The sequence below is a fragment of the Vulpes vulpes genome, chromosome 14 (assembly GCF_048418805.1).
Source record: "Vulpes vulpes isolate BD-2025 chromosome 14, VulVul3, whole genome shotgun sequence".
NCBI classification, from domain to species: domain Eukaryota; kingdom Metazoa; phylum Chordata; class Mammalia; order Carnivora; family Canidae; genus Vulpes; species Vulpes vulpes.
In genome coordinates, this window is record NC_132793.1 from 112,915,622 (window position 1) to 112,943,215 (window position 27,594).

A 27,594-nucleotide genomic window follows, 5' to 3' on the forward strand; every position below is an offset into this window, starting at 1 on the left:
TCTCATGAATAAATAAATAAAATCTTAAAAAAATTTTTTTCATTTATTTGAGAGAGACAGAAATAATGACAGAGATAGTGATGGAGAGTGAGAGTGAGAAGGAGAGGGAGAAGCAGGCTCCCCACTGAGCAGGGAGCCCAATTCGGGGCTTGATCCCAAGACCCTGGGATCACAACCTGAGTGGAAGGCAGATGCTTAACCAATTAAGCCACCCAGGTGCCCCAAAAGTCCATCTCTGTTAACACAAATCACATTTAGGAGATGAAGTTATGTCACTGCCTGCCTTGGTGAGTTTTCAGTGCTAACTAGATTAACAATATTTCAACTTGATTTGAAGAGGGATCAGCTGGAAATGCCTTCATGTTTATTCCCACTATTTAAAGTGTGTGGGAATTATTTAATGCCTTACTTTAAGTCTTCTTTATGAATGATAGTCAAATCCAGAACTGAAAGTAGACACTTCACTGACTGAGCCACCCGGGTGCCCCAAGAAACATTCTTCCTGAGAGGAAGTGAAGCATGTAGTTAGGTTAAGGGCACAGATATTGGAACCAGACCCTGTAGGTTTAAATCCTAGTTCTATCATTTGTTGACTGGCCTTGGCCAAACAACTGAACCTCTTTATGCCTCATCTGTAAACTAGGGACGCTAATAGAATTTGCTTTATAAAGCAAATTGGTTGTTGGGAGTAAAACTTAATATTAGAACCGTGCCTGACATCTGATAAATGGTGCACAAATGGTAGCTGTCAGTATCAAGTGGTCTGTTCTTCTCTAATGTCTTTAGATGCTACCTTCCCTGACTCCTTTTTAAAAACTGCAATATAAAATTGTGTTGCTGAGTTATATGACACCCTTAAGGCTTTCTGATACATTTTCAATTTCCTTTTTTAGTACTTGACAAAATGGTTTCCCAGAAATGCCAAAAAAGAAGTCTTAGCAAGAAAAATTTGACATCTGCCAAAGAAGCAAGCATCACAAAAGAATATTTATTTATTTATTTATTTATTTATTATTTATTTATTTATTTAAAAAGTTTTATTTATTTACGAGAGAGAGAGAGAGACAGAGAGAGAGAGAGAGACAGAGAGTGAGCACCAGTGGGGAGGAGGGGCCAGAGGAGGGGGAGAATCAGATTCCCTGCTGAGCAGGGAGCCCAATGCTGGGGCTCAGTCCCAGGACCCCAGGATCATGACCTGAGCTGAAGGCAGATGCTTAACTGACTGAGCCACCCAGGCACCCCACAAGAGAATATTTAATGACAAATTGTGGTCAGGGCTCCGGTGGAAAAGGAAAAGGAGGTTTTGCTTAGGCAGTCAGGTAACCCTTTTCTGAAACCTGGTGCAGATGGGGTCTGGCATGCAGAAGGGAGTTTCAACCAGAGGTGAAACTCTGGGAGCCACTGGAATCTGGATAATCTTTCCAACCACAGGACTGGATTCCAATCTCAGGAGAAAATGCAGATTAATAAAGAAAACAAAAACAAAAAACCTTGTGAGGAACTTCAAATCTTTGGAAGCTGGAGAGAGGAGAATAATTAGACAAAGGACGGTGGGAAGGACAGGGGTGCAGACACCCAAGAGAGGGTGGTGTAGGGAGGGGAAGGAAAGAAATACACCACCACAGGCCCCTCTGGTGACAATGCCCCTCGCTGTCAAGAGGCCAGGTAGCAGGAGGGGCTTAGTAAGGCAGGGATGCCCAGGGACTGTGGCAAGATCAGCCTCAGAGGAAAGGTGGGGGAGCGAGTGAGGATGGGTTCGAGTGGACAGGAGGTGAGACAGTAGAGCAGCAAGAATAGTACAGTGTTTTCCATAAGTTTGGCTGTGAAGGAAAATACAAGGAGAAAGTAAAGTGGTTACCAGATGGGGATCTAGGGCCACAGAATTCTTTGTTCGAGTTTGAGTAGGTCCAAGGCTAAAGACCCAGTAGAGAGGGTTCAAAACAGTGTTTCCCTATCTTGCATAAACACCCATGATTCCTTCCTTATAAAGCTGGCTCCAGTTTGGAGGACAAGACATATGGTCATGGTGCCATTTACAGAAAATAGGATGGGAAAGGCCCGATGTGGTGCTGGCTGAGGTGAGCGCCACCTGCCACGGACTCAGCAGATAGATGCCCAGTGAGGGCTCATAGGGTGGCAGGGTGGCAACAGCCAGGGACCCACGTGAGGGGACATCCAGGAACAGGCCATCTGCTTAGATTTGTTTTAACAATCGTGAAAAGTCAGTAAGTCATTAAGAGAGTGGGTGAGCCAGGAACGCTGGATCGCAGAGGTGTTCATCTCCAGGGGCGACAGAAAGACTGTGCTGGGTCTGCCAACCACCAGCCTCGCATCGTCTGTCCATCTCACATGGCTCTGCCAATTTTCAAATACTGATTAAGAAGTATGAGTCCTGGGCAGCCCGGATGGCTCAGCGGTTTAGCGTCGCCTTCAGCCCAGGGCCTGCTCCTGGAGACCCGGGATAGAGTCCCACGTTGGGCTCCCTGCAGGGCGCCTGCTTCTCCCTCTGTCTGTGTCTCTGCTTCTCTCTCTCTCTCTCTGTGTGTGCCTCTCATGAATAAATAAATAAAATCTTAAAAAAAAATAAGTACGAGTCCCTATAAAACCACTACTGTGTTCAGGATGGCCTTTGGTCACTTTCCTTACAAAATTTTTGCAAAAGCAAAATTATTTTCACAAGGACACTGCACTGTGGGCTTTAAAAAAAAAAAGCATAAGTAAGCATTTTCATGTTGAAACATACTCCTCATACTTCTACAATGACAGTATCTCCACATCACTAATTTCCACTTTGCGGGAGGAATTTCCAACTTGAGGCTAGGTTGTAAAAAGAAAAGTAGACATTTAAAGTCCTTGATTTATTAATTCCTGTTCTAAGAATTTATTTTGTGGAAATACTCATGCATATAGGAATGTCAATTAGAGTACAGTTTCTATAATAAAAAATAGGAAGAATACAAATGCCTATCACCTGGGAACTTAACATCTATATAATGTCAGCCTTTAAAAATAATACAAGAAGGGATGCCTGGGTGGCTCAGCAGTTGAGTGTCTGCCTTTGGCTGAGGGCATGATCCCAGGGTCCTGGGATTGAGTCCTAAATAGGGTTCCCTGCAGGGAGCCTGCTTCTCCCTCTGCCTATGTCTCTGCCTCTCTCTCTGTGTCTCTCATGAATAAATGAATAAGATCATAAATAAATAAGATCATAAATAAATAAATAAATAAATAAACAAATAAAAATAATATAAGAGCACCTGGGTGGCTCAGTTGGCTGGTTAAGCCTCTGACTCTTGATTTCAGCTCAGGTCTTGATCTCAGGGTCTTGGAATCGAGCCCTGCATGGAGCCCCATGTTGGGCTCCATGCTCAGAGGGGAGTTTGCTTAAGGTTTTTTCTCCCTTTCCCCCTACCCTTCCTCACCTTCGCACTTGCACACACACCCTCTCTTTCTTTCCCTAAAATAAATAAATAAATCTTTAAAAATAAATAAAGATACAGGCCTAGAGACATTGTAATAAGAAAAGGTCCAAGATGCATTTTATATAGAAAAGCAAGTTGTGACATGGTAAATGCAGCATGATTCCTTAAAAAGATAAAACATATACACACAAACACATCTGTGTATGTATGCGTGAGTATATATGTATAAATAACTTTGTGAATATACATGTGAAAGAGCTAGCAAAAATCTGCTACCGTGATTTTCCCCAAGGGATGGGACTCTAGAAGATACCTTCTACATTACATATTTCCTTATTGTTTGGCAACAATCAGGGTTTAAATTTTTAAATGTTAATTATGAGAAATTCCAAGAAGCACGAAGTATGTGTCAGAAATAATTAGGATACTTGTTCACATTTTGTCACATTCACTTAGGGCTTTCTGTTTTTATCTCAAGTGTTATAGTTAGGTTTGAAGACCTCTTGGATTGCATTCCCTCCTTTCCCTCCTTGGAGAAAGAAACTGGCACATGTGTCTTTTCCATCTACCTGTACCACACATGTGTGTATCTATGACAGACAAGTGTTGTGTTGGGTACTCTTTAGAGTTCATGAACCATATCACTCATTGAGTATCCACTTACACCTAGATATTCTAATTCAACAATGTTTTCTGCATGTTGGTACTTGCAGATCTAATTCAATTTAACTGTGCTACAGATGTTCAGTTAAAACTATACCAGATGTTTTCATTCTGGTATGGGGTGATTCCCAGCTCTTGACTTTTGTACATGATACTGTCATTTTCTTACACATTATGTCTCCATGTTCACATCCCACTTGGCTAGCCTATGATCAGACTGCCCTCTAAATTGGTGGCTGTAGCAATATTTGTTTACCCCAGCAGAGTAAGTTACAATATCCTACATGCTCATTCTCTTATTGGACTTCAAATTTGGTGTTAATAGGATGGATATATCTCATTTCTTCATTTGGGTTAATTTCTCATATATTCAGTGCATTTGGAAAAACTGGAAAAAAATCTTTCAACAAGTACACATCTAACAAGAACGAAAATAGAAGTTATAATTACACATTTTACTCACCGAATTTCAGACTTATACTCATTGATGGTTTTTTGGGTTGTATCGAGAGACTTATGAGTTTTTGCTGGATTAAGTCCTGTCTGAACTGCAATTCTGAGAGCTTGGAGCTTAAAAAAAATATGGATGCAAGTTTTGAGTTAGACACTACCACCTACTGCAAATTACATTCCTTGAACCACCCACTCCTCCAGGGCAAAATGATGCCAGCAAATCTGTGAATGGATGTTCAAGCTTCCAGCTATTCCCACACTTCCACCAAAATGAACTCTCACAGAGCTCTTTCTTCTGTTCTTAAAAAATAAAATGAGTAATAAAGAACAGTGTATGTCCCTTCCTGTTCTGCAGCCCATATAATCACGTTGCTCATGACAAATGTTGCTTTTATGTGTGTGTCTCAGAAATAAGGTTTCTTTCAAGGCTAAAAGTGGATCATTTTGGGTCCTGGATATACAGTGATATTTTTGTGAACAGATCATAAAACCGTAGACTCAAAAGAAGGAAATGTGGAATTATCTCTTATTTGGGCAGTAGATTTTAAAGTCAGGGTGTCGGACTAAAGTTGCCCATAGTCAAAATTACTCAAGAAAATTCCATTGGAAATAAATGCCAAAAAGCCATTTCTTTGAGCATCATCGGAAACAAATGACTCATATTTGGGTACCACGTTATGGCAAATTACATGTAAAGATGAGAATGTCTCTAAGGACAGAGAGATTCTCAAGCCATGAATGGTCTCAGCATCTGAAATCACACAAGCAAAACACAGCCACATTATCTTCCATTAAATGCCCACCCCTCATAGGTGAGATTACTTGCACTGTTTGCACAAACCTTTCTCTTTAAGCCAATGTGTGCCACTGAATATGTGCATGTGAAATGTACATTGTCATATGCTTCCTTTTGCTTGCAGGTAGAACAATCTATCACACACCCTAGGCCAACGGGGCTCAAGAAAAAAGGTGCATGAACATTTGCTGCTAGCAGGTATTTTTGTTGCTTGGGCTCATCAGAAGAACCAATCCCCTTAGCAGTAAGAATGGAAGAGTGTACCTTATCAGTAAGGAATTTTGCCTTGTTTCTCTGGTGTCTTGCAAGGTACTGGTCATATAATTGAGCCAACTTGGCTGCCAAAACATGCTCTCGGCTAAAACAGGGATGATGAGTGAAGATTAACCCTGAAATATCAATGTCCAGTTGGAAATTTCCAGGGGTGTCTCCAGATCCAATCATGTGCTGACTTCTATGGACATATTTTATGGCCTGTTAAAGAGAGCAGAGTATGGGGGGACCCCAGTTAAAGCACTTACTGGATCATGATGATCTAATGTGTCATGGGACAACAGCCAGATGCACCAGTAGCCGCAATAAGAATATACGGGTTTATTTATTTATTTTTATTCTAAAAATAAATTCATTTCATATTTCCCACCCTCCTAGATTAATATACTATTAATGTATACTTAGGACTTATAATTTCCTTTAGGACTTCAACACAGTGTATCTTCATTTATTTGAATAAAATTACAAGTTTTCTCCTATAAAATAACATTCAGTCTGTCTTTGATGAGAAAACCAACAGATTTTTTTGCTTCAAAAATATCCTTGTAAAACCGGGATGTGTTTACAAATGGGAGGCTTAAATAGGAATGAATTGACGATATCTCTGTACCTTCCACAATATGCTGAGTTGAGCTTCCATTTGCATTTATAGGAAGGGAAGAGCACCCCTGCTGGGATCATATCCCATTGATATTTTGTGTCTTATAGAAACCCTAGTTCTGATTATTAATATCCTTACACTTCAGACTGCCACAATGGAGGGCATAATTCTTCTTCTCTTCCATTCAGATAAAAGTATTCAATTATAACCGACATTTGTGTTAGAGGGTTTTTTTTGTTTGTTTGTTTGTTTTTTGTTTTTTAAAGAGCAGTTGGAGGGGGGTTCAGGGGAAGGGTGGAAGGAGAAGGAGAGCATCCCAAGCAGGCTCCACGCCCAGTGCCTGTACCCAACACAGGGCTCAATCTCATGACCCTGAGATCATGACCTGAGCCAAAATCAAGAGTTGGTCGCTCAACTGACTGAGCCATCCAGCCACCCCCATGTTAGAAGTTTTTAATCTGCATATGGTCACTATGTGTCTTATGATTACTCAGACTACAGAGATTAATTAAAAAATTTCCACCTCACAAAGACATGTACAGCTGAATATCATTCCTCAGACTTAACAAAAAATCCCTCTCTAATTGCTTTCCTCCTGTTGGTTCTTGCTTTGCCCTTCCTCTTGCCATGGGGTTCCAGAGTTATGAGATCACTCAGGGTGTGGCTCTCAGGTTCCATCTTGTACTCTTGGTATGAGTAAGAAATGTGGGTAGCACAGCCCAATTTACCTGAAATGTTGCCCAGGACACCTATACTTCATTTCTCCTTCCCCAAATCTGTATTAGCCCATGGTCAAATGATTGCTGGTGGTCTCTGCCTTAGACTCTAGCTCACCCATGTAAAAAAACCTTCCAGGACTCTAATAGTCACTGGGCTAGACTGCTCGAAAGACCCCAACTCTCTTCCTATTAAGGAGAAAGACTCTCAGTTCCTTGTCTTCCTTTTGGTTAAATATATTGTCTTTTGCTATATACTGAGAACTATCATGAAAATAGTGGAAATAATTTCTTCTAAGAATAAATGATATTTATAGAACATATTATTTTAATGTTGAAATTGATTTGATTCTTCATTTTTCAATTGAAAACCGAAAACCAAAACTATCAGAGGTGATGCAAATGGATTACCTACTGATGTTCTCAGTGTGTGTGGAGGTGTATGCCAATGGAGAAAGAAATTTAAAAGCTATAGAGGGATGGCTGGGTGGCTCAGGCATTTGGGCAACTGACTTTTGTTTCTGTCTCAGGTCATGATCTTGGGATCATGGGATCAAGCCCCAAGTTGGGCTCCATGCTTAGTAGGGAGTCTGCTTTTCTCTCTCCTCTCTTCCTCTCCTCTAACCCCCACCCTGCTCATGCACTCTCTCTCTAAAATAAATAAATAAATCTTAAAAAAATAAAATAAAAAATAAAAGATGTACAGAAATGAATAAACATCGGTGGGATTAAAACACAAGTTTCTATATTCGCCCTGGGAAAATATAGGAACGGAATTTATTCAGATTCAGAATAAAATTCTATTCAGAATCTATCCAGTCCAGAGCCTGCAGTAGATTCTGTGGCTGTTGTTCTGGTCCTCCCCGGGAAGCATTCTCATTCCCATCTTCTGGGCATACATGTCCTATTGACAGTGCGATTCTTGGAGGAAAAGATGGGATCCTTTCCCCCGGAACTGTTAAGCTTAGATTACCAAGGGTCGTACCTCCTAACACGTGAAGAATTCTGGCTTTTCTATAAGAGGAGGAAATGAAGCCTGTCAACATTCAAGGAGAACCAGAGAAAAGAGAGGTAGAGAGAGAGACTGGCAACATGGAGTCGCTGGTCCAGCCCCTAAGGTCCTGGTTCCCAAAGCCCTTCCTTCATTTTTATGATTTATCTTTAGCTCTTTCTCAGTTTTGTGGGCCACCAAGTTCTCTTTTACCTTAAGCTAGTTTGCACTTGATTCTGTCATCTGCAACCCAAAGAGTGCTGGCACATGCAGTGCTTATAACATAGTAGGTGACCAGTGCTCTATGAAACATTGGTGAGAATGGTGGAGGGGGAGTGGTAATTAACAAGGAGGTTGGAATCATGGTAAATTCCTCGAAATAGTAGGCAGTTTTCCAAAGGGGAGGCTCCTACACATATTCCTGGCCTCCCCGGAATGTCATGCCAACTTCTAATCACAGAATCTTCAACTTTTTAAAAGAGTAAACTCTATGCCCAACGTGGGGCTCAAACTCATGACCCTGACATCAAGAGTCACATGCTCTACTGACTGAGCCAGCCAGGTTCCCCTCACAGAATCTGTAACACATGACATTTCTGTCTACCCATACTAGGGACAGTCTAAGGCCATGTTTGAATATTGCTACCTCTATATTCTCTAAGTTTAGGACAACTAAGAGTATAGTGGACTTTCAGTTAAGGATGGGAAGAATAAAAATAAAAGAAGGAAGGAAGGAAGGAATGAGGGAAAGATGCAAGGAAGGAAGGAATGGAGGGAAAGGAGGAAGGGAGGAAGGAGGGAGGTTGTTGGGATCGTTTTCAACAACCCTAACCCTACTTTACCATCAGGATTAGGTGAACTGCATTTATATTGTTTATGTCTGATGTGCCAGGCCCTTGGCATTTTTATTTTTATTTTTTAAGTTTTGGAATAGTTCCTTCTTAAGAGGTATTTAAGTGCATTCTTTTTCATTTGATGTTTAACTTTGTTTTTTGAGCCATATTGACTTTTTTTTTGTATTTCTCCATTTTTAACAGTCTTAACAAAGGCCTTAATTTAGGAAAAATAGAATATTTCACTTTTAAACACTACTAATGGGGGATGGGTTTGGTCATTCCTGCTGGGTTAGCTTTGAGCCTGAGAGCTCTGAGTCATAAATTCACCATTAATGGCCCAGGGAATTGCCAACTCCCAACCCAGCACACTGACTTGGTTTTCCAACACTTGGATGCCAGGGTTAAACCAGAGCCCAGGAAATCCACTGCTCTGCAGTAGAGAAAGCTACAGAGAGGAATAATAAGGGCATCTCTTCTAGATACATTCAGCCAAGCTGAATCATTTTAATAACATTCAATTTGTACTTTGATTGAGGTGTCCCTATGTGCCAACCTTCTGCTTGGTGCTAGGGTTAAAAGAAGAAGAAGACCCCATCTTTGCCTTAAGTCATTTTCAGGGTAGTGGGGAGGGAAAGGGGAGATGCATTAATAAGCTATCAATGAAGCCATCTTGCCCATCCATCTCCTCCTGTGCTCCTGCATCAGGTCAAAACTCCCAGATGGAAGGTATGTTTGGACATAAGACTAAAAATATAGGCCATATGCATTTAACATTTTTTTCTTAAAGGCAAGTCTGTTACATGGAATAGTAGAAAAACATGGGTTTTGACACTGACAGATCTGAATAAATACAGGAAAAGGTAAAAGTTAGTAATAAATAAAATTGTGAAAATATTAATCCAGAAAGAGATGCATTATGTTTTGAATCACTGGAAGGTTCCACAAACACATTCCCAAAATGACAGAGGTATTTGAGTACTCTGTGAATATAACAGGTAATGTGTAATGGGGGAGCACACAGGGGGAATAATATCTTCTTCCTCTAATTTAAACCTGTATCCTGCTCACACATTCTAACATATGCTGCATACTTTGCTATGTTCAAAGCCCAACCCTCCAAGAAATGACCTTGAAAGTCTCTAGTCTCTTCTCTAACTTCTTTTGCTCTACGACGCTGGACAGCCAGCGCCTCTGAGTAGGACGTTCTCCTTCTCTTCTTCCACATTTCTGCACACAAGATGGGGAGATCTCCCCTCTCACAGTTATTGGGAGAATGTCTCACCTTCATGGCTCCTTCCCTGGAGAGAAGGAAGAATGTGACTGGAGAGACAGCTGGAGCTTGAGAGCCATTGGTCTGGGTTCTCTGCTATCCCTTCTTCGTTCCGGGTTCTCTGCTGTCCCTTCTTTGTTCTCTCCTGAGAGGCTGCTTACTGGCTGGGAGTGTAATTCAGGGGAGATGGAGCAGAAAGCCCATCTGGTCTTGGGTCTGGTGGCATTCTTCTGTCCAGTTTACCCTAAATGTCACTGATCTGCATCCCTCTCTGACCCCCATGCATTTCTCCACTAGCTCACAACTTCTGAAAAGACACAAGATTAATTGGCTCCCTTAATACCCAACTCAACATAGTATTTACTCTTCTATTTTCTCATTTAATGCCTCATATATCAGTGTTTGCTGCTGAAATGGATGAAAGGTGAAAGGAAACTGGTGTGTTACCAGCTATGTGCTCAAGGTGATGACTGTCTCCATCACCAATTATATCGAGTACCTGTCATGTAAACAACTAGATGACAAATCTCTCAGTGACTGTGACTTGGGCTTATTGTTTTGTGACCATCTAATCCCATGATCACATTTCCACACAAAGTAGCCACTCATTAATAGTTGTCTATAACAACAACACAATTCTAGAGAAATTCACAATTAAAAAATTAGGGGGCGTACAGTTACATCATCTTAATACTCACAATGATCCTCCAAGGTAGAGAAGATGATTCTTGTTCCTATTTTTCAATTAAGGAAATGGGCACAGAGGTAAAGGGATCCACCCCAAGTCACAAAGTAGGCATTAGTAGGACAGTTCAGGTGCTCCAACTTGTACCTGCATCTTCCCTGTTGGTCACCCCACTTTATAGGATGATTGTTAAATCTCCTCATTCTCTTTCACTTTATCCGTGGTGAAATATTACAAATATAAAATTACATGGGTTTCTGAAGGAGGTGATCTTTGCTTAGTTCAGGAAAGCAAGAGCAATATCATTAAGCACTAAGGCAGGATGCTTTGTCTGTTTACCACTACCCATAACTTGCTGAGTCTGTTCCAAGGATTTGAATGTACTATCTCTACCCATCTGCACAACTATCCTAGGAGGTAGGTGCTATTATGATGTCCCCTTACAGTTGAAGAAATTGCAACAAGGATAGATTAAGGGCCAAATTTGCCCAATGAGCATTAGTGCCTGGACTCAAATCAGGTGGTTTGCCACCAGACCTTAGGAAAACACAGTAAAAAGGACTTGCAAGGATAGAAAATCCCCGGTTGGGAGCACCTGGCTTTGTTGGTTAAGTGGCCAACTCTTGATTTTGGCTCAGATCATGATCTTAGGGTTGCGAGATGGAGCCCTTGTGGCCTCCACGCTCAGTGAGGAGCCTGCTTGAGATTCTTTCTCTCCTTTTCCCTCTGCCCTTCTCCCTGCTCCTGCACATACTCTGTTTATAAAGAGAAAATCTCCAGTTATATAATGAAGAGACAATGAGTAGGAAATAATCCTGTAGCATCTATGAGACAGCAGAGAAATAAAAAAATAAGGCCAGCTAACTGGGATATGCAAAGAAAGTCACTGATTAGCTCTTTCTACCCGGGAACATGGTCCTTGGTTAAGAAAGGATTAGATGAGCATAGCAGACGCGCTCTTATATAATACACCTGCTGTGTGTTCTTTATGTGTAAGGTAGTAAACTTTAAAAACAAACAACGACCACCAAAGTAGAATGTTAGGAATTTAGTACCCCAAGGTATTCAAAGAGCGAAGCACTTTCAAGCACATTCATGTATTAAAAATGGGAATAAAAGTCTACTTTTTGCTAAAAAAAAAATGGGGAGGTGGGCTCACCTTTTTATACAATGTTTCAAGTTCTGCCTTAATGTCTTGTTCCTGTGTCAACATTGGTGGTCTTGAAGGAAACCCCTTGGTGGGATTTGGCAGTGCTAGGATTCTCCCATCATCTCCAAACCAGTTTCTTCCCTGCAGATCAAGCAGAGGGAAGAACACCATCTTCTTTTAACTGGATAGAAAATGGTTTACAGAATAAGCAACATTTGCAAGAAAATTCTGGGTTGACACACACATATCATGCACCCTCCCCTGTCCTGATAGATCTTTAAAAAAAGCCTTGTTTCCACTAGCAACTGAGTCTTCACTAATACCCCCCACAATTAGTTTAAGATACAGTCCTTACTCCCCTCCAAAAAAAGCATTTTACAAAAAGCTTACAGGAGTACTTAAGAGAAAATGCACTTCCTATTCATTAAAAATTGGAGAAAAAAACCAGATGGGGAAAAACAATTGAAAACATTCTATCCGTGTACAAGTAAACATTTCTGTGAATTGAGAAAAAGTCGCCAACATCTGACTCAGCAGGAGAATCCCAAGCCCTGCCAGCAGCAGATGGGTTTTGAGCAGGGGAGAGGGTGTGTGGTTTGAGGATCACCAAACGTACTGAAAGACAAATTAAAAAAGAAAAAAAAAAATGAACCACTGTCTGTAGAGAGGAGAAAATGAGCATGAGGGTGTGGTGACTGTCTCCAATAGGGAGAGTCATCCATGGGCTTCAGGTGCCACAGGAGCTGCATGCTTACAGGGTCCTGCGTCAGCAGCCTGTTCTCCACGATGTTCTGACAGGTGCGAGGCACCTCTGGTCTTGCTCCAATATAAAGGCCTTCGTCTTCCAGAAATCTGGGCTGCACATTCTCAGGAAGCTTTTTATACGTGGGCACTAGATAATGCATAAATAAAGACAAGCAACATTGGTACCAACCTACACATTTCAAATTGCAATTTGGTGAGCTAAAACAACCACTGGAAACTTCACTTATCTTCTTGGAAGTTGCAAACACTCCATATTAATTTCTAGAAGCAGAACCAAGGAAAAGAGGAATGTGTTCACTTGTCATATCATGCTGTAGAATCATGACATGATTCCACATCTTACTCACCAGGGTGGCATACTGAAGGGAGGGTGGTATTGAAATCAAAGGAGCTGCTGCACCTCTCACTGCCAGAACAAACCTGGGTGGGGCACTGCTTCGAACACTTTCCTTCTGTACAAAAGGGGTGATAACCTGTACTCATTGGGTTCTTGGAAGAATTTAATGAGATAAAGTATGAGAAGATGCTTTGGAAGTTAAAAAAGAGGATAAGTGAGAGCAGGAAGGGAAGCTTTTCTCGGTAGGCCCCCTTCATTTGCACTTACTCGAGAAGGCTGAGAGGGAAAGAGCTGGGGATGGGGGCCTGATGGCATGGCCGGTCCCAGTTTGTGGGGTAACCCTAAGCACTGTGGGGTGGTGTGCAGGGCTGGGGTGGAGGGAGGGCCTTACAGATCACCAGCAGCATGGGTTCTGGTCAAGAGGGTGGCCCACTGAAGGTTCCCCCGGAAGAGACCGAGTGGGTCTTTAGTTCTGGAAAGATCACTGGGCTTGCTTGGGTAGAGTAGGCCAGAGGAGAAATAAGAAGCAGCCAGGGGACCTGGGAGCTTCCAGAGGTAATTCGGGAGTTCATGAGGAAAGGTGGAGAGTCTCTTTTGTTTATAATTATCTCACTCTAAACCTCGCCGAATCCCTGAATCTGCTAATTTTCCTGCATGTGGCCATTTGGACATTCAGTTTTCCAAACTCACCCACAAAAAACAATTAATGTCAGCATTCCTGGAAAAACCAACGTTGGAGTCGGGGTGGGGGGGGCGGGGGCGGCGGGTGTAAACCATTGTTTTCCCTTTTCATCTGCTCCCCACCACTCACAGGGCTGGCACCAACCCTGCACCAACACAGTGGTCTTCTAAGGTTTTCATGGAAATGTTTTTGAGCACTTGCTCACTCTGTGGACATTTACTGGTTGTGGACACACTATCATGCATACACAATTAAACCAGGAAAGGATGAGATTAAAAATATGTGCCAGTAGAAGCCTTGACATCTGCTTCCTGTATCCCAGGGGGGCGGACACGCTCTACTTTGGCAACCATTTGCCAAGCAGTGACAAGAACAGCATGAGTAACAGAAAGCACCAGTAACAGAAAGCATTATTACTTTTTTTTTTTTTTTTTTGCATTATTACTTTTGATCCCCAGCCCTGTGCTGGTCACAGCACAGGCGCTTTGCTCCTGCGATTCTTCTCAGTGCTCAAAGGAAAAAGAAACGCCCAGAGTCATGTCGTAGGATCGTTTCATTTCCTCCTCTTTTCAGATGAGACTCTGAGAACGGAGGAGCTCGCTAGAGGTCATACCTCAGGGAGGAGGAGCTGGGGCAGGGTGGTTCCCCAACTCCTGTTTGCCAGGCCAGGGGTCGCCTCCCCAGAGGGCCTTCCCTTTACGCTTCTGCTTTTTCATCTGTAAACTGGGCATGAGAATGAACACTTCTCCAGCCCTGGTGTGGGGCCAAGTGAGCTGGTAACACATCAAGTGCTTAGAAAGAAAGCTGGTGGAAGAAGTACACAGAATGCATCTGCTATTATTGTTACGGCCAAGTTGTAACCCTTCGGTGCTTTTCCCAGCTACCTATTATATTTTTTTATTTTTAGAAAGATTTTATTTATGTATTTGAGAAGGAGAAAGTGAGCATGAGCAGGGGGAGAGGCAGAGGGAGAGGAAGAAGCAGACTCTCCACTGGGCAGGGAGCCTGATGTGGGGCTCGATCCCAGAGTCCAGGGATCATGACCTGAGCCCAAGGCAGATGCTTAACTGACTGAGCCACCCAGGTGCCCCCCAGCTACCTACTTTAGAAGGAAACTTGAGATGTCCAACAAATTCTAATACTTAGAACCATACACGATTCAAGATGATCTATCAAAATGGAACAATAATTTATCGTTGGCTTGGCATTTAATTGGAACTCAGAACATGACAAATGAAAAGAAATCCAACTCCCAGGTAAAATGAGTGCACCCCTTCCCAGGCTGAGGGCGAGCCTGCCATTTTAAGTGTGAACTACCAGCTAACTAACTGGGGGGGCTCCTTCAGGCACTCTCAGGAGGAAAGAACATTCCAGGGGAAAAAAGAGTATAGGGAAACCCAGGGCCAAAATGAAGCAAGAGGCAGCCAGTAGGAGTCAATCTGATGGCCCCTGCTCTAGAACCCCAATCCTTGTCCCCCAGGTGAGGAACCTCAGCCAACCTGCTTTGCACCTCCCTTAGAATTTCTGAAGTAATCACATCCTATTGCACGCTAGTGGGATGCCTGGTGGCTGGGGGCTCCCAGATAGTCTCAGGATGGTGCTGGCACCCAGGGGGAACCAGCCATGGAAGTAGAGTGTTGGAACTTTTGGCCACTGCTGCTTTCATCCCCACCTCTGGAAGAAAGAGAGGGACTAGAGAGTTCAGTAATCAACAATGGCAATGATTTGGTCTCTCATGTCTACATCAGAAGCCTCCATACAAATCCTAACTGAAGGGGTTTGAGGAGCTTCCTGGTTGATGAACAGGTAGAGGCACTGGGAGGATGGTGCCTCTGAAGGGGGGATGGAAGGGGATGGAAGCTCCATACCCCTTCACATGCCTTGCCCTATGACTCTCTTCATCTGTGTGCTCTCTCATACCCTAATTAAAAAAATTATTTATGAATTTGAGAGCAAGAGAGAGAACAGGGGGAGTGGCACAGGGAGAAGCAGACTCCTCACTGAGCAAGGAGCCCAACACAAGACTTGATCCTGGGACCCCAGGATCATGACCTGAGCTGAAGGCAGATGCTTAACCAACTGAGTCATCAGGCTCTCCCATACCCTTTATTATATGATAAACCAGTAAATATAAGTGTTCCTTTGAGTACTATGTGCTGTTGAACAAATTACCTAACCTGAGGAGGGGGTCATGGAACCCCTAATTTGTGGAAAAATCAAATAGAAGTATGGGTAACCTTGGGACCTGCTACTTGTGTGACTGGTGTCTAAGTAGAGGTAGTTTTGTGGGACTGAGTCCTTAATTTGTGGGGTCTGTGTGAACTCCAGGTAGATTGTGTCAGAACTGAATTGTAGGATACCAGGCTGGTCTTGGAAAATTGGTTGGTGTGGGGAAAAAAACCCCAAACATCTGGTCACAGCAGTGTTCTAGAAGGGTTGAGTGTAAGTAGAGGATGAAAGAGAGATTTTCCTTCTCACAGCCTGAATCTCAGAGTCTCTCCTGATCTCTGCCCCGAGAGCTGGTCACTGATTTGATGAGGGGTCACCCCATCTCATCCTTGTTTCTTGTGCTATTCTCTCGGTGAGTGTTTGTTCAAAGGCATTTTCTCATGTTCTTTTTTTTTTTAATCTGAAGAAATTTCTTGATTACTAACTCAGATTAGAAATTGGAATCTGCTATGGAAATTGGACTTCCTCAGACAGTAGCCGCAGTTCACATGAAGGAAAAGTTGCCCATACTGAGCAGGAAGGCAAGAAAGAGCAAGTACCTGTCAGTCTACTGGGTACGAACAGGAGTTCTTTTTCCCTCTGCAGCCTAACGTGAACGCTTTCGTAATCTGCAGGTCTGACTGCCACAAAATCCTCGGCTGCGTGGTCCAAGCCCAGTAGAAAATCCTCGGCATCCTTAGCACTAAGCAGCTCTTCCTCATCCTGCATTACCTTAAACAGTAAGAAAACATCATGCTATGATTACTAGTTTACTTAGAAAAATAATGACATTAAACTCATCTAACAAGGTATCTTATTAGATAGTATTTATTTATTTATTTATTTATTTATTTATTTATTTATTCCTGAGAGACACACAGAGAGGCAGAGGCAGAAGCAGGCTTTCTGCGGAGAGTCTGATGTGGAACGCAATCCCGGGACCCTGGGATCATGACCTGAGCCAAAGGCAGATGCTCAACCACTGAGCCATCCAAGCAATCCCCTTTTTATATTTTTTTAAATAAAGCATAAGACTCGATGGCCTTTCTGTTTTGCAAGTGGGTTTTCTTTGTTTTTTTGCTTTTTCCAGATACTCGGAAAATGTCAAAATCAGAATGGGCTGAGGTCTGAAGAGTTGTGCTGGGTAAAGCAACTGAAATCTCAGCAACTCTGACCTCCTTTGAGGGTGTGCATTTTTCCACATTTATTTAAAGTACTTGGGCTCAGAAGTTATGCAATATGCTAACCTTCCCCTGGCATGGACCCCAGGGCAGGACACTGTGAGTACTGTCCACACGATGCTCAGGCTGCCTGGTTAGCATCCCAGCTCCAACCCACACCACCTGCGTTATTTTGTGAAACTTACCTACCATTCTAATTCTTGGTTTTTTCAACTGTAAAATGGGGATATTAACAGAACTCACCTCTTAGGGTTTTGTAAGGATAGAATTAACAGACACAGGTAAAAATTCTAAGCACTGGGCCTGTAATCACAAATGCTAGCTTGCAGCATGTTAATTTGGAGTATTTTCCAAACTTTTTCTTCCTCTTCTCCATCTCCTTCTTACTTACTTTTCTCCTTCCTTTCTTTCTTCTCCTACTCATTTTTTTTTTTTAAACTTAAAGCCTGATGCCCATTTATGAGCAACAACCTTTAAAATCCCATGGAGATTTGCTCAGATGGTAGCCTCACTACCTGCTTCTTAATATTTCTTCCCAAATAACCAAAACAATGAGAAGGGGAAGTAAATATACAAGGTAACCAAGCTCCCAGCACAACTTGAGTACACAAAATGCCAAAAACCTTGAAAAAGTAAAAAGAGAAGTGTCCTAATTTCAGTGGGTGATTTTTCTCACTTGTGTCCCTTTTTGCTTTATGATGAGCAGAGATGGGCAGAGAAAAAATGCAGAGAAGACAGAAAAGGAGAGCTACACATGATCTAAAAGCTCTGCCAGAAAGGCTAAATCCACTTTGAGTATAAAAATACTGAAAAAAGGGTCTGAGCAGACAAGAGCATGGAGTGTGGGGGAGGGGTTTCACAGGGAGCATGATTTCAAAGGGCGGTTTTAGGAACATGGACCTACCAGGGGAGACACATGCCCAAGAGAGGAGGCTTTTGGAGAGAAGTGTCACAATTTCAGAAGCCTACAGATCTGTTGATAGCCCTGCCTTCCAAAAGTAGACCCCAGTTCTCCTCCCTTTCTGTATGCGCTGTACTTAGTGATGCAGGATAAGAGTGCAGTTATGTAGCTTCCAACTCTGTCAGGAAGAGCACTGTGGCTTCCTCCTTGCTTTCTCTTGGAGAACTAGCTTTAGGAGAAATCTGTCACATCATGAGGACACTCAAGCAGCTTCCTGGGGAGGTCTGAACCGAGGTCTCCGGCTAATACCCAGCGCTTGCTGGGCAGAGGAATAAGCCACCTTGGAGGCAAAACCTCCTGACCCAGTCAAGCTTTCAGATGATTGCATTCTTGGCTGCCTTGTCTGCAACCTCACGAGACATCCAGAGTCAGAGCAAGCTGAATATTGATTTGTGAAACAATTACTATTGAATAAGCTTAAGTATTCCCACATTTCCATAAACCTAGGTAAAAAATTACATTTTGACTTTGTTGCTTGTGCTTAGGTGTCATATCCAAAAACTCATTACCAGGACCCATGTCAAAGGGCTTTTTTTCCTGTTTTTTTTTTTTTTTTCTTTTCCCTAGGAGTTTCATGGTTTCAAGGTCTTACATTTAAGCCTTTAATCCATTTTGAGTTAATTTTTTGTAAGTGGTGTAAGGTGGGGGTCTACTTTTATTCTTTTGCATGTGAATATCCAATTATCCCAGCACCATTTATTAAAGAGACGATCTTTTCTCCATTGAGTATTCTTAACTCCCTTGTCAAATATTAGTTGACCATATGTGCTTGGATTTAGTTCTGGGCTCTTGATTCTGCTCCATTGGCCTATTTGTGGGTTTTTATGCCATTACCCTGCTGTTTTGATGACCAGCTTTATAGTATAGCTTGAAATCAAAGTTTGATGCCTCCTGCTTTGTTCTTCTTCTCAGGATTACTTTGGCTTTTGGGATCTTTAGTGGTTCCACATAAATTTTAGGAGTGTTTTTTCTACTTTTGTAAAATGTGTCATTGAAAACATTTATAGAGATTGCATGGAATCTACAGATGGTTTTTGACAGTATTGACATTTTAATATTAATTCTTCTGATCCATGAACATGGGATAACTTTACATTTATTTGTGTCTTCTCTGATTTCTTTTATCAGGATCCTACACTTTTCAGAGTACAGGTCTTTCACCACCTCAGGTAAATTTATTCCTAAGTATTTTATTGTTTTTGATACTGTTGTAAGTGGGATCAATTTCTTTATTTCTTTTTCAGAAAATGTGTTGTTACTGTAAAGAAACATTACTAGTTTTCGTTTTGTTTTTAAAGATTTTACTTATTTATTTGAGAGAGAGAGAGAACATGGATGGGAGGGGAGAAGGAGAAGATGAGGGAGAAGCAGACTCTCTGCTGAGCAGGAAGCCCAATGTGGTGCTTAATTCCAGAACCCCAGGATCATGATCTGAGCTGAAGACAGATGCTTAACAAACTGACCACAAAGGCACCCCACACTACTGGTTTTTGTATGTTAATTTTGTATGCTACAACTTTACTGAATTCATTGATTAGATATAATAATTTTTTTGTTGAGTCCTTAGGATTATCTCTATATAAAGTCATAGCATCTGCAAATAGGGATCATTTTTTTTCCAATTCAGATATCTTTAATTTCTTTTTCTTGCCTGATCTTTTTTATTTTATAAAGATTTTATTTATTTACTCATGAGAGACACAGAGAGAGGCAGAGACACAGGCAGAGGGAGAAGCAGGCTCCATGCAGGGAGCCCGATGTGGGACTCGATATCCTAGGACTTGATCCCAGGACTCCAGGATCATGCCCTGGGCCGAAGGCAGGGTCTAAACCACTGAGTCACCCGGGGGTCCCTTGCCTGATTGCTATAGTTAAGACTTCTAGTATTATGTTGAAATAGGAGTGGTGGGAGTGGGCACCATTGTCTTGCTCCTGATCCTAGAGGAAAAGCTTTCAACCTTTAATTATTGAGTATGTTACCTGTGGGTTTGTCATAGATAGCCTTTATTATGTTGAACTATGTTCCTTCTATGCCTAAGAGTTTTTATCAAAAATACATATTGAATTTTGTCAAATTTGTTTTCTGTATCTATTAGAATTTCTTTCCTTTTTAAAAATTAAAAAAATATTATTTATTTCTTTTTTTTCAGTTTTATTGAGATATAATTGACATGTCCACATCTTTTTTTTTTTTTTTTGAAGTAAACTCTACATTCAATATGGGGTTCAAATTCATGACTCTGTGATCAAGAGTTGCAAGTTTTACCTACTGAGCAAGTCAGGCTCTTTGAATTTCCTTCCTTTTTAATGCTGAATAATTTTCCATTGTATGTATATGCCACATTTTGTTTATCCATTTATCTGCTGATGGATACTTCCGTTGCTTTTACCTTTTGGCTATTGTGAATGCTTCTCTCAGCATTAAGTATACAAGTATCTAAGTATCTGAGTGCCTGCTTTCTATTCTTTTGGGTATATACCCAGAAATGGAGTTGCTGGAACATAGTAATTCCATGTTTAAATATTTGAGGAATGACCAGACTGTTTTCAGAGCAGCTGCACCATTTTACATTGCCATCAGCAATGCACAAGGGTCTAGTTTCTCAACATTCTTGCCAGCAGTAGTTCTTTTCTTTCTTTTTTTTAGAAAAATAATAGCTATTCTAATTTGTGTAAAATTATCTCATTGTGGTTTTGATTTGCAGTTCTCTAATGATTAGTGATGTCAAGCTTATTTCATGTACTTATTGGCCATTTGTGTATCTTCTTTGCTGAGACGTCTATTCAAGTCCTTTCTCCATTTTTTTAATGGTATATTTTATTTTGTCTCACATGTGCCACACACAATTAGAGTCTGAGTCATAGCTTGGGTGTGGAATGGGGCACAAAAAGCTAATCACCTGTGAGGTTGTGGGGAAAGAGAGAGAGAGAGAGAGAGAGAGAGAGAGAGAGAGAGAGAGAAAGGCTTCATTTGCCTTGGAGGGGCAAACATTTTGCATATGAAATGAATGCTAATCATTGTCTGGAGTCCAGCAAGAAAAATCTGTAAGCTGCCTTGTTCTGCTTTTTTTTCTTTTTCCATGAAAGGGACAGATTTAATCAAGGTCCTTATTACCCAAATTGTGGGGTAAAATCAAAGACTACAGAAAGTAATGTGAACGTAATATTCCCATGGCTTTCAACTAAAGCATGATGAGCTGTTCTGTGTGGTGGTGGCAGGTTTGTCCTCAGACGCTTTCTTTCTGGCAAAGATGTCATCATCATCATTGTCACCATCATGGTCATTAATGTCATCATCATCCCTCATCTCATTCCCATTGTAATATTAAATACCGTTTTGTGTTCTCCATGCACAGTTGGCTCTTCTTCCTCTCCTTCCTCCTCCTCTTGTTTAGTTTCATCTCTATTCCTGGCTTGTGATTTTTCCTCTGATTCCTCTGGTTCAGGATCATAGTTGAAAGTGAAGAAGTTATAGGCTTCTTCGGGAGAAGGGAAGCCAGGTGGAACCTAAGAAGCAGCAAACAAAAGAATTTCAGATTGTATAAGCTGAGGTGAGTGCCACACAGTTCACTCACAGCAGCTTGATGTTAATGACATCGGGCACATTCTAGGCATCCTAAGCTTATTACCTTTTTTTGAAGGTATGAGATTACTTGTCACAAACTTTAACAAGTGCAATAGGCAATTGGTGGCTTCCTCTAATAAGTCAACTTTAATGAGTTATGTTTTGATAAACCAGTATACATTCTCAGAGGCACATAAATATATTTTTTCCAGCAGTAAAAGCTTTTGAAAAGATTATTAAAATACCAGAAACTAATTCATTATTTCATAGACCAATGCTGAGATAGTTTAATTTAATTATGAGCAATCCAGGGGTCTTCTAACTTAAAAGAAAAAAAGGCTTTTTTTGGTTTTGATTCTTCTTGATTGGTACCCCCTTTTTTCCCCATAATGAAAGCTGGTACAACTTCAGAGCTGAACAGTCTAATTGCTAACATTTCCTGCCCTTCCATGCAGTTCCTGTCACCCAGTCAGGCAGTATTCTAATCTCTCCTGCTGGATCCTAGCATTTTAAAGGTAGAAATCAGTTCTTATACCTTTGTAGGCTCCATGGCAACATAAGACTCAGGGTATGTATATAGGCATCTCTCATTGGATATTTTTGAAAAACACAAACTAACAAAAAACATGATTTAAAGCATGCATGATTCAGAAAGACAAGATTTCTCACCGGGGGTTTAGACTTGATTTTTTGTGCAGAATCACGGAACTTGACTCTTGAGTAGCTTTGGGAATCGTTTTCTTGTTTAGTCCTTTGTACCTTTTCACCTGGCTATATGAGTGGAAAAAAGGATAGACTGAACCTTTATTTATTATTTTAAAAATGGATTTATTTATTTATTTATTTATTTATTTATTTATTTATTTATTTATATTTATGAGAGAGAGAGAGAGAGAGAGAGAGAGAAAGCTTGCACCAGTGAGGGGAGGAACAGAGGGAGAGGGACAAGCAACACCATACTGAGCGTGGAGCCTGATGTGGGGCTTGATCTCATGACCCTGAGATCATGATCTGAGCCAAAATCAAGAGTTGGATACTCATTGGACTGAGCCATCCAGTTGCTCCAGGATATATAGAACATTTAAATCAAGAAACTAAAGATATTTCAAAACAAGCATTAACTCTTGAAGGGGAAACCCTGTGACCATTGATGCAGACCACCATTCCTAAGCAATGAAATAACTTACAAATGTCAAATGTATTTGAAGATTAAGGTTGCTGAGTATCTTCTCACTCAGCTCTGTCTCTCTCAAGACTGAACAAATATAAAATTTTATACTCAAAAGACCCTAAAATTACAAATGCTATTTCTTCTACAGATCTATAGATTATCTAGTTCAGAGGACCATTTCCAAACAACCTATGAAGAAAAGCATCAGTAGTGCCCGGATGTAAATAAATCTGACATACACGCTCCAGGGCACAAGGCCTGTCCTCGTGAGCCCCTGGACCTGCTGTCCCCCTGGAAGCCAAGTTCTATGATACCTCAGTTTGCTAATTCTTTTTTTTTTTTTTAAAGATTTTATTTATTTATTCATGACAGACACACACACACAGAGGGAGAAGGTAGAGGGAGAAGCAGGCTCCATGCAGGGAGCCCGATGTGGGATTCGATCCTGAGTCTCCAGGATCATGCCCTGGGCCTATGGCAGGTGCTAAACCATTGAGCCACCCAGGGGTCCCTGCTAATTCTTAATATGGGGATTCCCTTTACCCTGTGATGATCAATCCACGAAGGGTTGTTCCCACTTTATCCTCATCTTTGCTTCTTCTTCTTCTTCTTTTTTTTAAAGATCTTAATTTATTCATGAGAGACACAGAGAGAGAGGCAGAGACATAGGCAGAGGGAGAAGCAGGCTCCCTGTGGGGAGCTTGATGCAGGACTTGATCCTAGTACCCTGGGATCACTCCCTGAGTCGAAGGCAGATGCTCAACCACTGAGCCACCCAGGTGTCCCTCCTCATCTCTGCTTCTAATCCACTCCTTACAGAACCTGGCTACTCTTCCTTTTCTACCCAGCACAATCCAAATACCAAGCCTTCCTTTTGACTGATTCTTAGCCATTCCAATAATATATCTAGATATTCATAATAGGAAAGGACAAACATATTCTACATGTGATGGAAACTTTGTTATTATCATCTGGACTGAGACTTGTGTCACAGCATGGAATAATTTTCATCAGGGCAAATGGAATGTTGTGTATTTGCACTCGGTTCCTTTCACATATCCTTCTCAAGTCCTACCTGTTTTTCCAGATCGTGTAAAGCTACTTCCTTTCCCAGACTCCTCTATCCTAAAATGAAATCTTTTTTCTAGAATCTTATTGTCTGAGGTATATTAGGTGTTGTTCTGTAGAGCTTGGTAATCAAATGACAGGCTCTCAAGGCTGACCACCTGGCTTTGGTTTTTTTTTTTTTTTTTTTTTTTTTTGAAGATTTTATTTATTTATTCACGAGAGACATGCACAGAGAGAGAGAGAGAGAGAGAGAGAGAGAGAGGCAGAGACACAAGCAGAGAGAGAAGCAGGCTCCATGCAGGGAGCCTGATGCGGAACTCGATCCCAGGACTCCAGGATCATGCCCTGGGCCGAAGGCAGGGGCTAAACCGCTGAGCCACCCAGGGATCCCCTGACCACTGGCTTTGAATCCCAGATTCATCACATACAGCTGAGATCACTATTTTTAAAGATTTTATTTATTTATGAGAGACACAGAGAGAGGCAGAGATATAGGCAGAGGGAGGAGAAGCAGACTCCATGCAGGGGCCCGATGTAGGACTCAATCCCAGAACCTGGGGATCATGTCCTGAGCTGAAGGAAGACACTCAACCACTGAGCCACCCAGGAGTCCCACTGACCACTTGTTTTGAGGATCAAGTAAGGCAATGAACCTAAAATATGCCCATTTTTACCACTCAATCATGATGGGTCACATTCTTATCACATTCTTAATTTTCCTCTTACATGTCTTTTATCTCCCAGCTTTGTATGTAAACTATATTTTACATTAGTCTGCCAGAAACTAGAGCCTGAAGCAAGGATTTTTCATGCTTTATTTGTGTGGCTTGAAAGGAGTTGGGAACTGGAGAGAGAGAAACCGAAGGGGAAGACAGTTCTGATGAATGTTACCAAGCTGGCTAATAATAGTCTGATAATCAGGACTCGATCCTGCGGTAACCCCAGGAGAATGCTTCTCAGAATTGCCTGCCTAGGACCCAGAAGAGGGGTGTTTGTCTCATGCCTTCTGTTCACAGCAAGAATTGCCCCAGGCTCCTGGCTCTGCCGGTTTTGTGTAAATCTCATAATGGCTAACTGTGTTTCCAAAGGCCAGTGATGAGAGTTTGAGATACTTGGAACAACTAAAACAAGGTGCTATGAAATTTCATCTATATGCAGCTGATGGCCAGCATGGCCAGAAGAAAAACCAGGGTATCAGTTGGGTGTAATTTGTCATAATATCAAGAGAATATATGCTGTTCCCATTTATGTAAAATTCAATGCTTTTCCTTCATTCCCTCATTTCATAGTATTTTTTTTTTTTTAAATTAGAGAGAGGGCACAAGTAAGAATGGCAAAGGGAGAGGAAAAGAGAATCTTAAGTAGACTCTGTGCTGAGCATGGAGCCTGATACAGGGCTTGATCTTATGACCCTGAGATCACGATCTGAGCTAAACCAAGAGTCAGAGGCTTAATCAACTGTGCCACCCAGGTGCCCCATTGCAGTATTAAGTAAGGTTAAATAGTTATGTACCAACTCAATCATACAGAATTTGAAGCTGTGCTAAATAATGAATTCCACACGGCAATGAAAAGTAAGGAGTTGTTTGTCTTGGTAAATTCCAGAATTTCAAATGTTTTGATGAGGAAAGAAGAATAATGTTACTTAGTATAAGAATAAATTATCTTAAAATATTAGAGTAGAATAAAGATCAGATTCCAGTGCTTGCTCAGGGAAGCTTTCCCAAAGCTCTGCGAAGTCTGATCCTCTTATGAAATGGCTAAACGTTTCGCACATGTTGTTGAAAATGCCATCTTGCTCCTGTCTGCCTCAAAATCTCCCACCTCCTACAGCCCATTGGACAGACTGGTGGGTTTGAAAACACGGAAAATAAGCCAAGAGGGCAACCGATGAGAGAGGAAGGAAGTTTGGCTTTGCATAGGCAAGCCTTTGTTTTCAGAGATCTGTGAGGATGGTAACAATCAAACACAAGATCCAGCAGAAAGTCTAACACTGGTAGTTTAGGAAATAAAATCAGTATAGGTTATATTTTGGGTGGTCAAATACGTGTATATGGATGGCTTATTGTTTTATTCATTTTGTTTCTTCCTGTGACTTTTTATACTTGCCTGACTCAAAGGATATTACATTCACACAATATAATTTCATTGACATGTTTCATTGCAGTAGTGATGGTTTAATTACAATATTTATGAACCTGATATAAAAGTTCATTATTTAATTTTTATCTAAATCCAAAAATAAATTTAAATGCAATTATATTATGATTGTATTATATTAGTACATTTAAGGTCATTAAATGTACTTAAAATGACTGAGTGGGTGGAATTAAATTTTAAAGAACTATTATCTATAACACATTTGTACAATCTTAAAGTAATAGGTACATTTTTTTAAAGATTTTATTTATTTATTTGACAGAGGGAGAGAGAGAGCAGAAGCAGGAAGAGCAGCAGGCACAGGGAGAGGGAGAAGCAGGCTCCCCATGGAGCAGGAAGCCCCATGCGGAGATCCCAGGACCTGAGCCGAGGGAAGACACTTACTTAACCGACTGAACCACCCGGGCGCCCCAGGAGCAGGTACATTCAATTCAATTCAGCAAACACTGAGTGCCTGTCACCATATGTCCGTGGGTCTAGCTGGTAAGCATTCTTTCTTATCCTTGGATTTATTGTATTTGTTGTAAGAATGCTTGATATTCCTCTTCTAACTTGAGTAAACATTCTCGAGTCTCACTATAGCATAAATACAAAATATAGTAGTTCTAGCCTGAATCTTCTCTTCTAAACTATTATTCAATATTTTTAATTCTGGGGTGCCTGGGTGGCTCAGTCAGTTGGGTGTCTGCCTTTGGCTTGGGTCATGATTCCAAAGTCCTGGGATTGAGCCCCACATCAGTCTCCCTGTTTGGTCAGGAGCCTGCTTCTCTCTCTTCTACTCCCCTTGCTTGTTTGTGTACTGCCTCTCTCTTTCAAATAAATAAATAAAAAGTCTTAAAAAAAATGAATGTCTTAAAAATATTTTTAATTCCCTAAAAGACATTCTAATCTGGAGTGTTTTGCAGACACCTCAAATTTTTATATATTCTTGATACTAGTCAAGATATTAATCAAGATATATGATTTATAAATAATTTTTCCCATTCTGTGTGTTGTCTTTTCCCTTTCTTAATGGTTTCCTTCAAAGCACAAAAGTTTTTAATTTTGATGAAGTTCAGTGTATCTATTTATTATTTCGCTGATTGTGCTTTTGAAATCGTAGCTAAGAAACCGTTGCCTGAGTTGAGACACCTCAAATTTTATATAACCTAATCTCATGACTGCAGTTAAGTGCCCTTTTTTGTGGGTTCCCAATGGTTCCCAGCACAGAATTAGATCCCTTGTACTGCCATTACCTGTTAATAGTTCATTGTGTGCTGAGAGCCCATTTGACCCTGGCCAGGAAGGAGTCTGCTGCAGATGCTAGCTGGGCAAAATGCAGAATGTGTCAAAGGATCAGGTCTTAGAGAACCTGGGATGGTGAATCAGGCCCACAAGCAGAGGAATAATTCTGGTCATATTTAGTAGAGGTCAGGCCCACAAGCAGAGGAATAATTCTGGTCATATTTAGTAGAGGTCAAATATTCAAGCGTTCTGTTATTTTCACTCTGATGTTTTCATGTTTTTAGAGATTTGTGTTTTGCTTTGTTTTCATCATGGGGAGTGTCTGCTGAGTATAAAATGAAAATAAATGCAAATGAGAATAAGCAGAGGTTGGTGTTGGGGAAGTTAGATTACTGATGAAGGTATTCCCAACTGATTTC

The 27,594-nt window shown here is 41.2% G+C and overlaps 1 protein-coding gene across 6 annotated transcripts in view; it reads right to left on the minus strand.

The window, feature by feature from the left end:
* Nucleotides 1–27,594, minus strand: part of CC2D2A (coiled-coil and C2 domain containing 2A) — a 136,389-nt gene that overhangs the window by 75,426 nt on the left and 33,369 nt on the right. For all 6 annotated transcript variants that reach the window (XM_025998462.2, XM_025998472.2, XM_072737754.1 and 3 more), the window contains 7 exons: nucleotides 22,222–22,323; nucleotides 21,321–21,494; nucleotides 16,406–16,577; nucleotides 12,609–12,745; nucleotides 11,863–11,994; nucleotides 5,596–5,805; nucleotides 4,546–4,652 (listed from right to left, as the gene is read on the minus strand). In XM_025998462.2, the coding sequence (XP_025854247.2) occupies nucleotides 4,546–4,652; nucleotides 5,596–5,805; nucleotides 11,863–11,994; nucleotides 12,609–12,745; nucleotides 16,406–16,577; nucleotides 21,321–21,494; nucleotides 22,222–22,323 (1,034 nt within the window). The remainder of the gene's footprint in view (nucleotides 1–4,545; nucleotides 4,653–5,595; nucleotides 5,806–11,862; nucleotides 11,995–12,608; nucleotides 12,746–16,405; nucleotides 16,578–21,320; nucleotides 21,495–22,221; nucleotides 22,324–27,594) is intronic.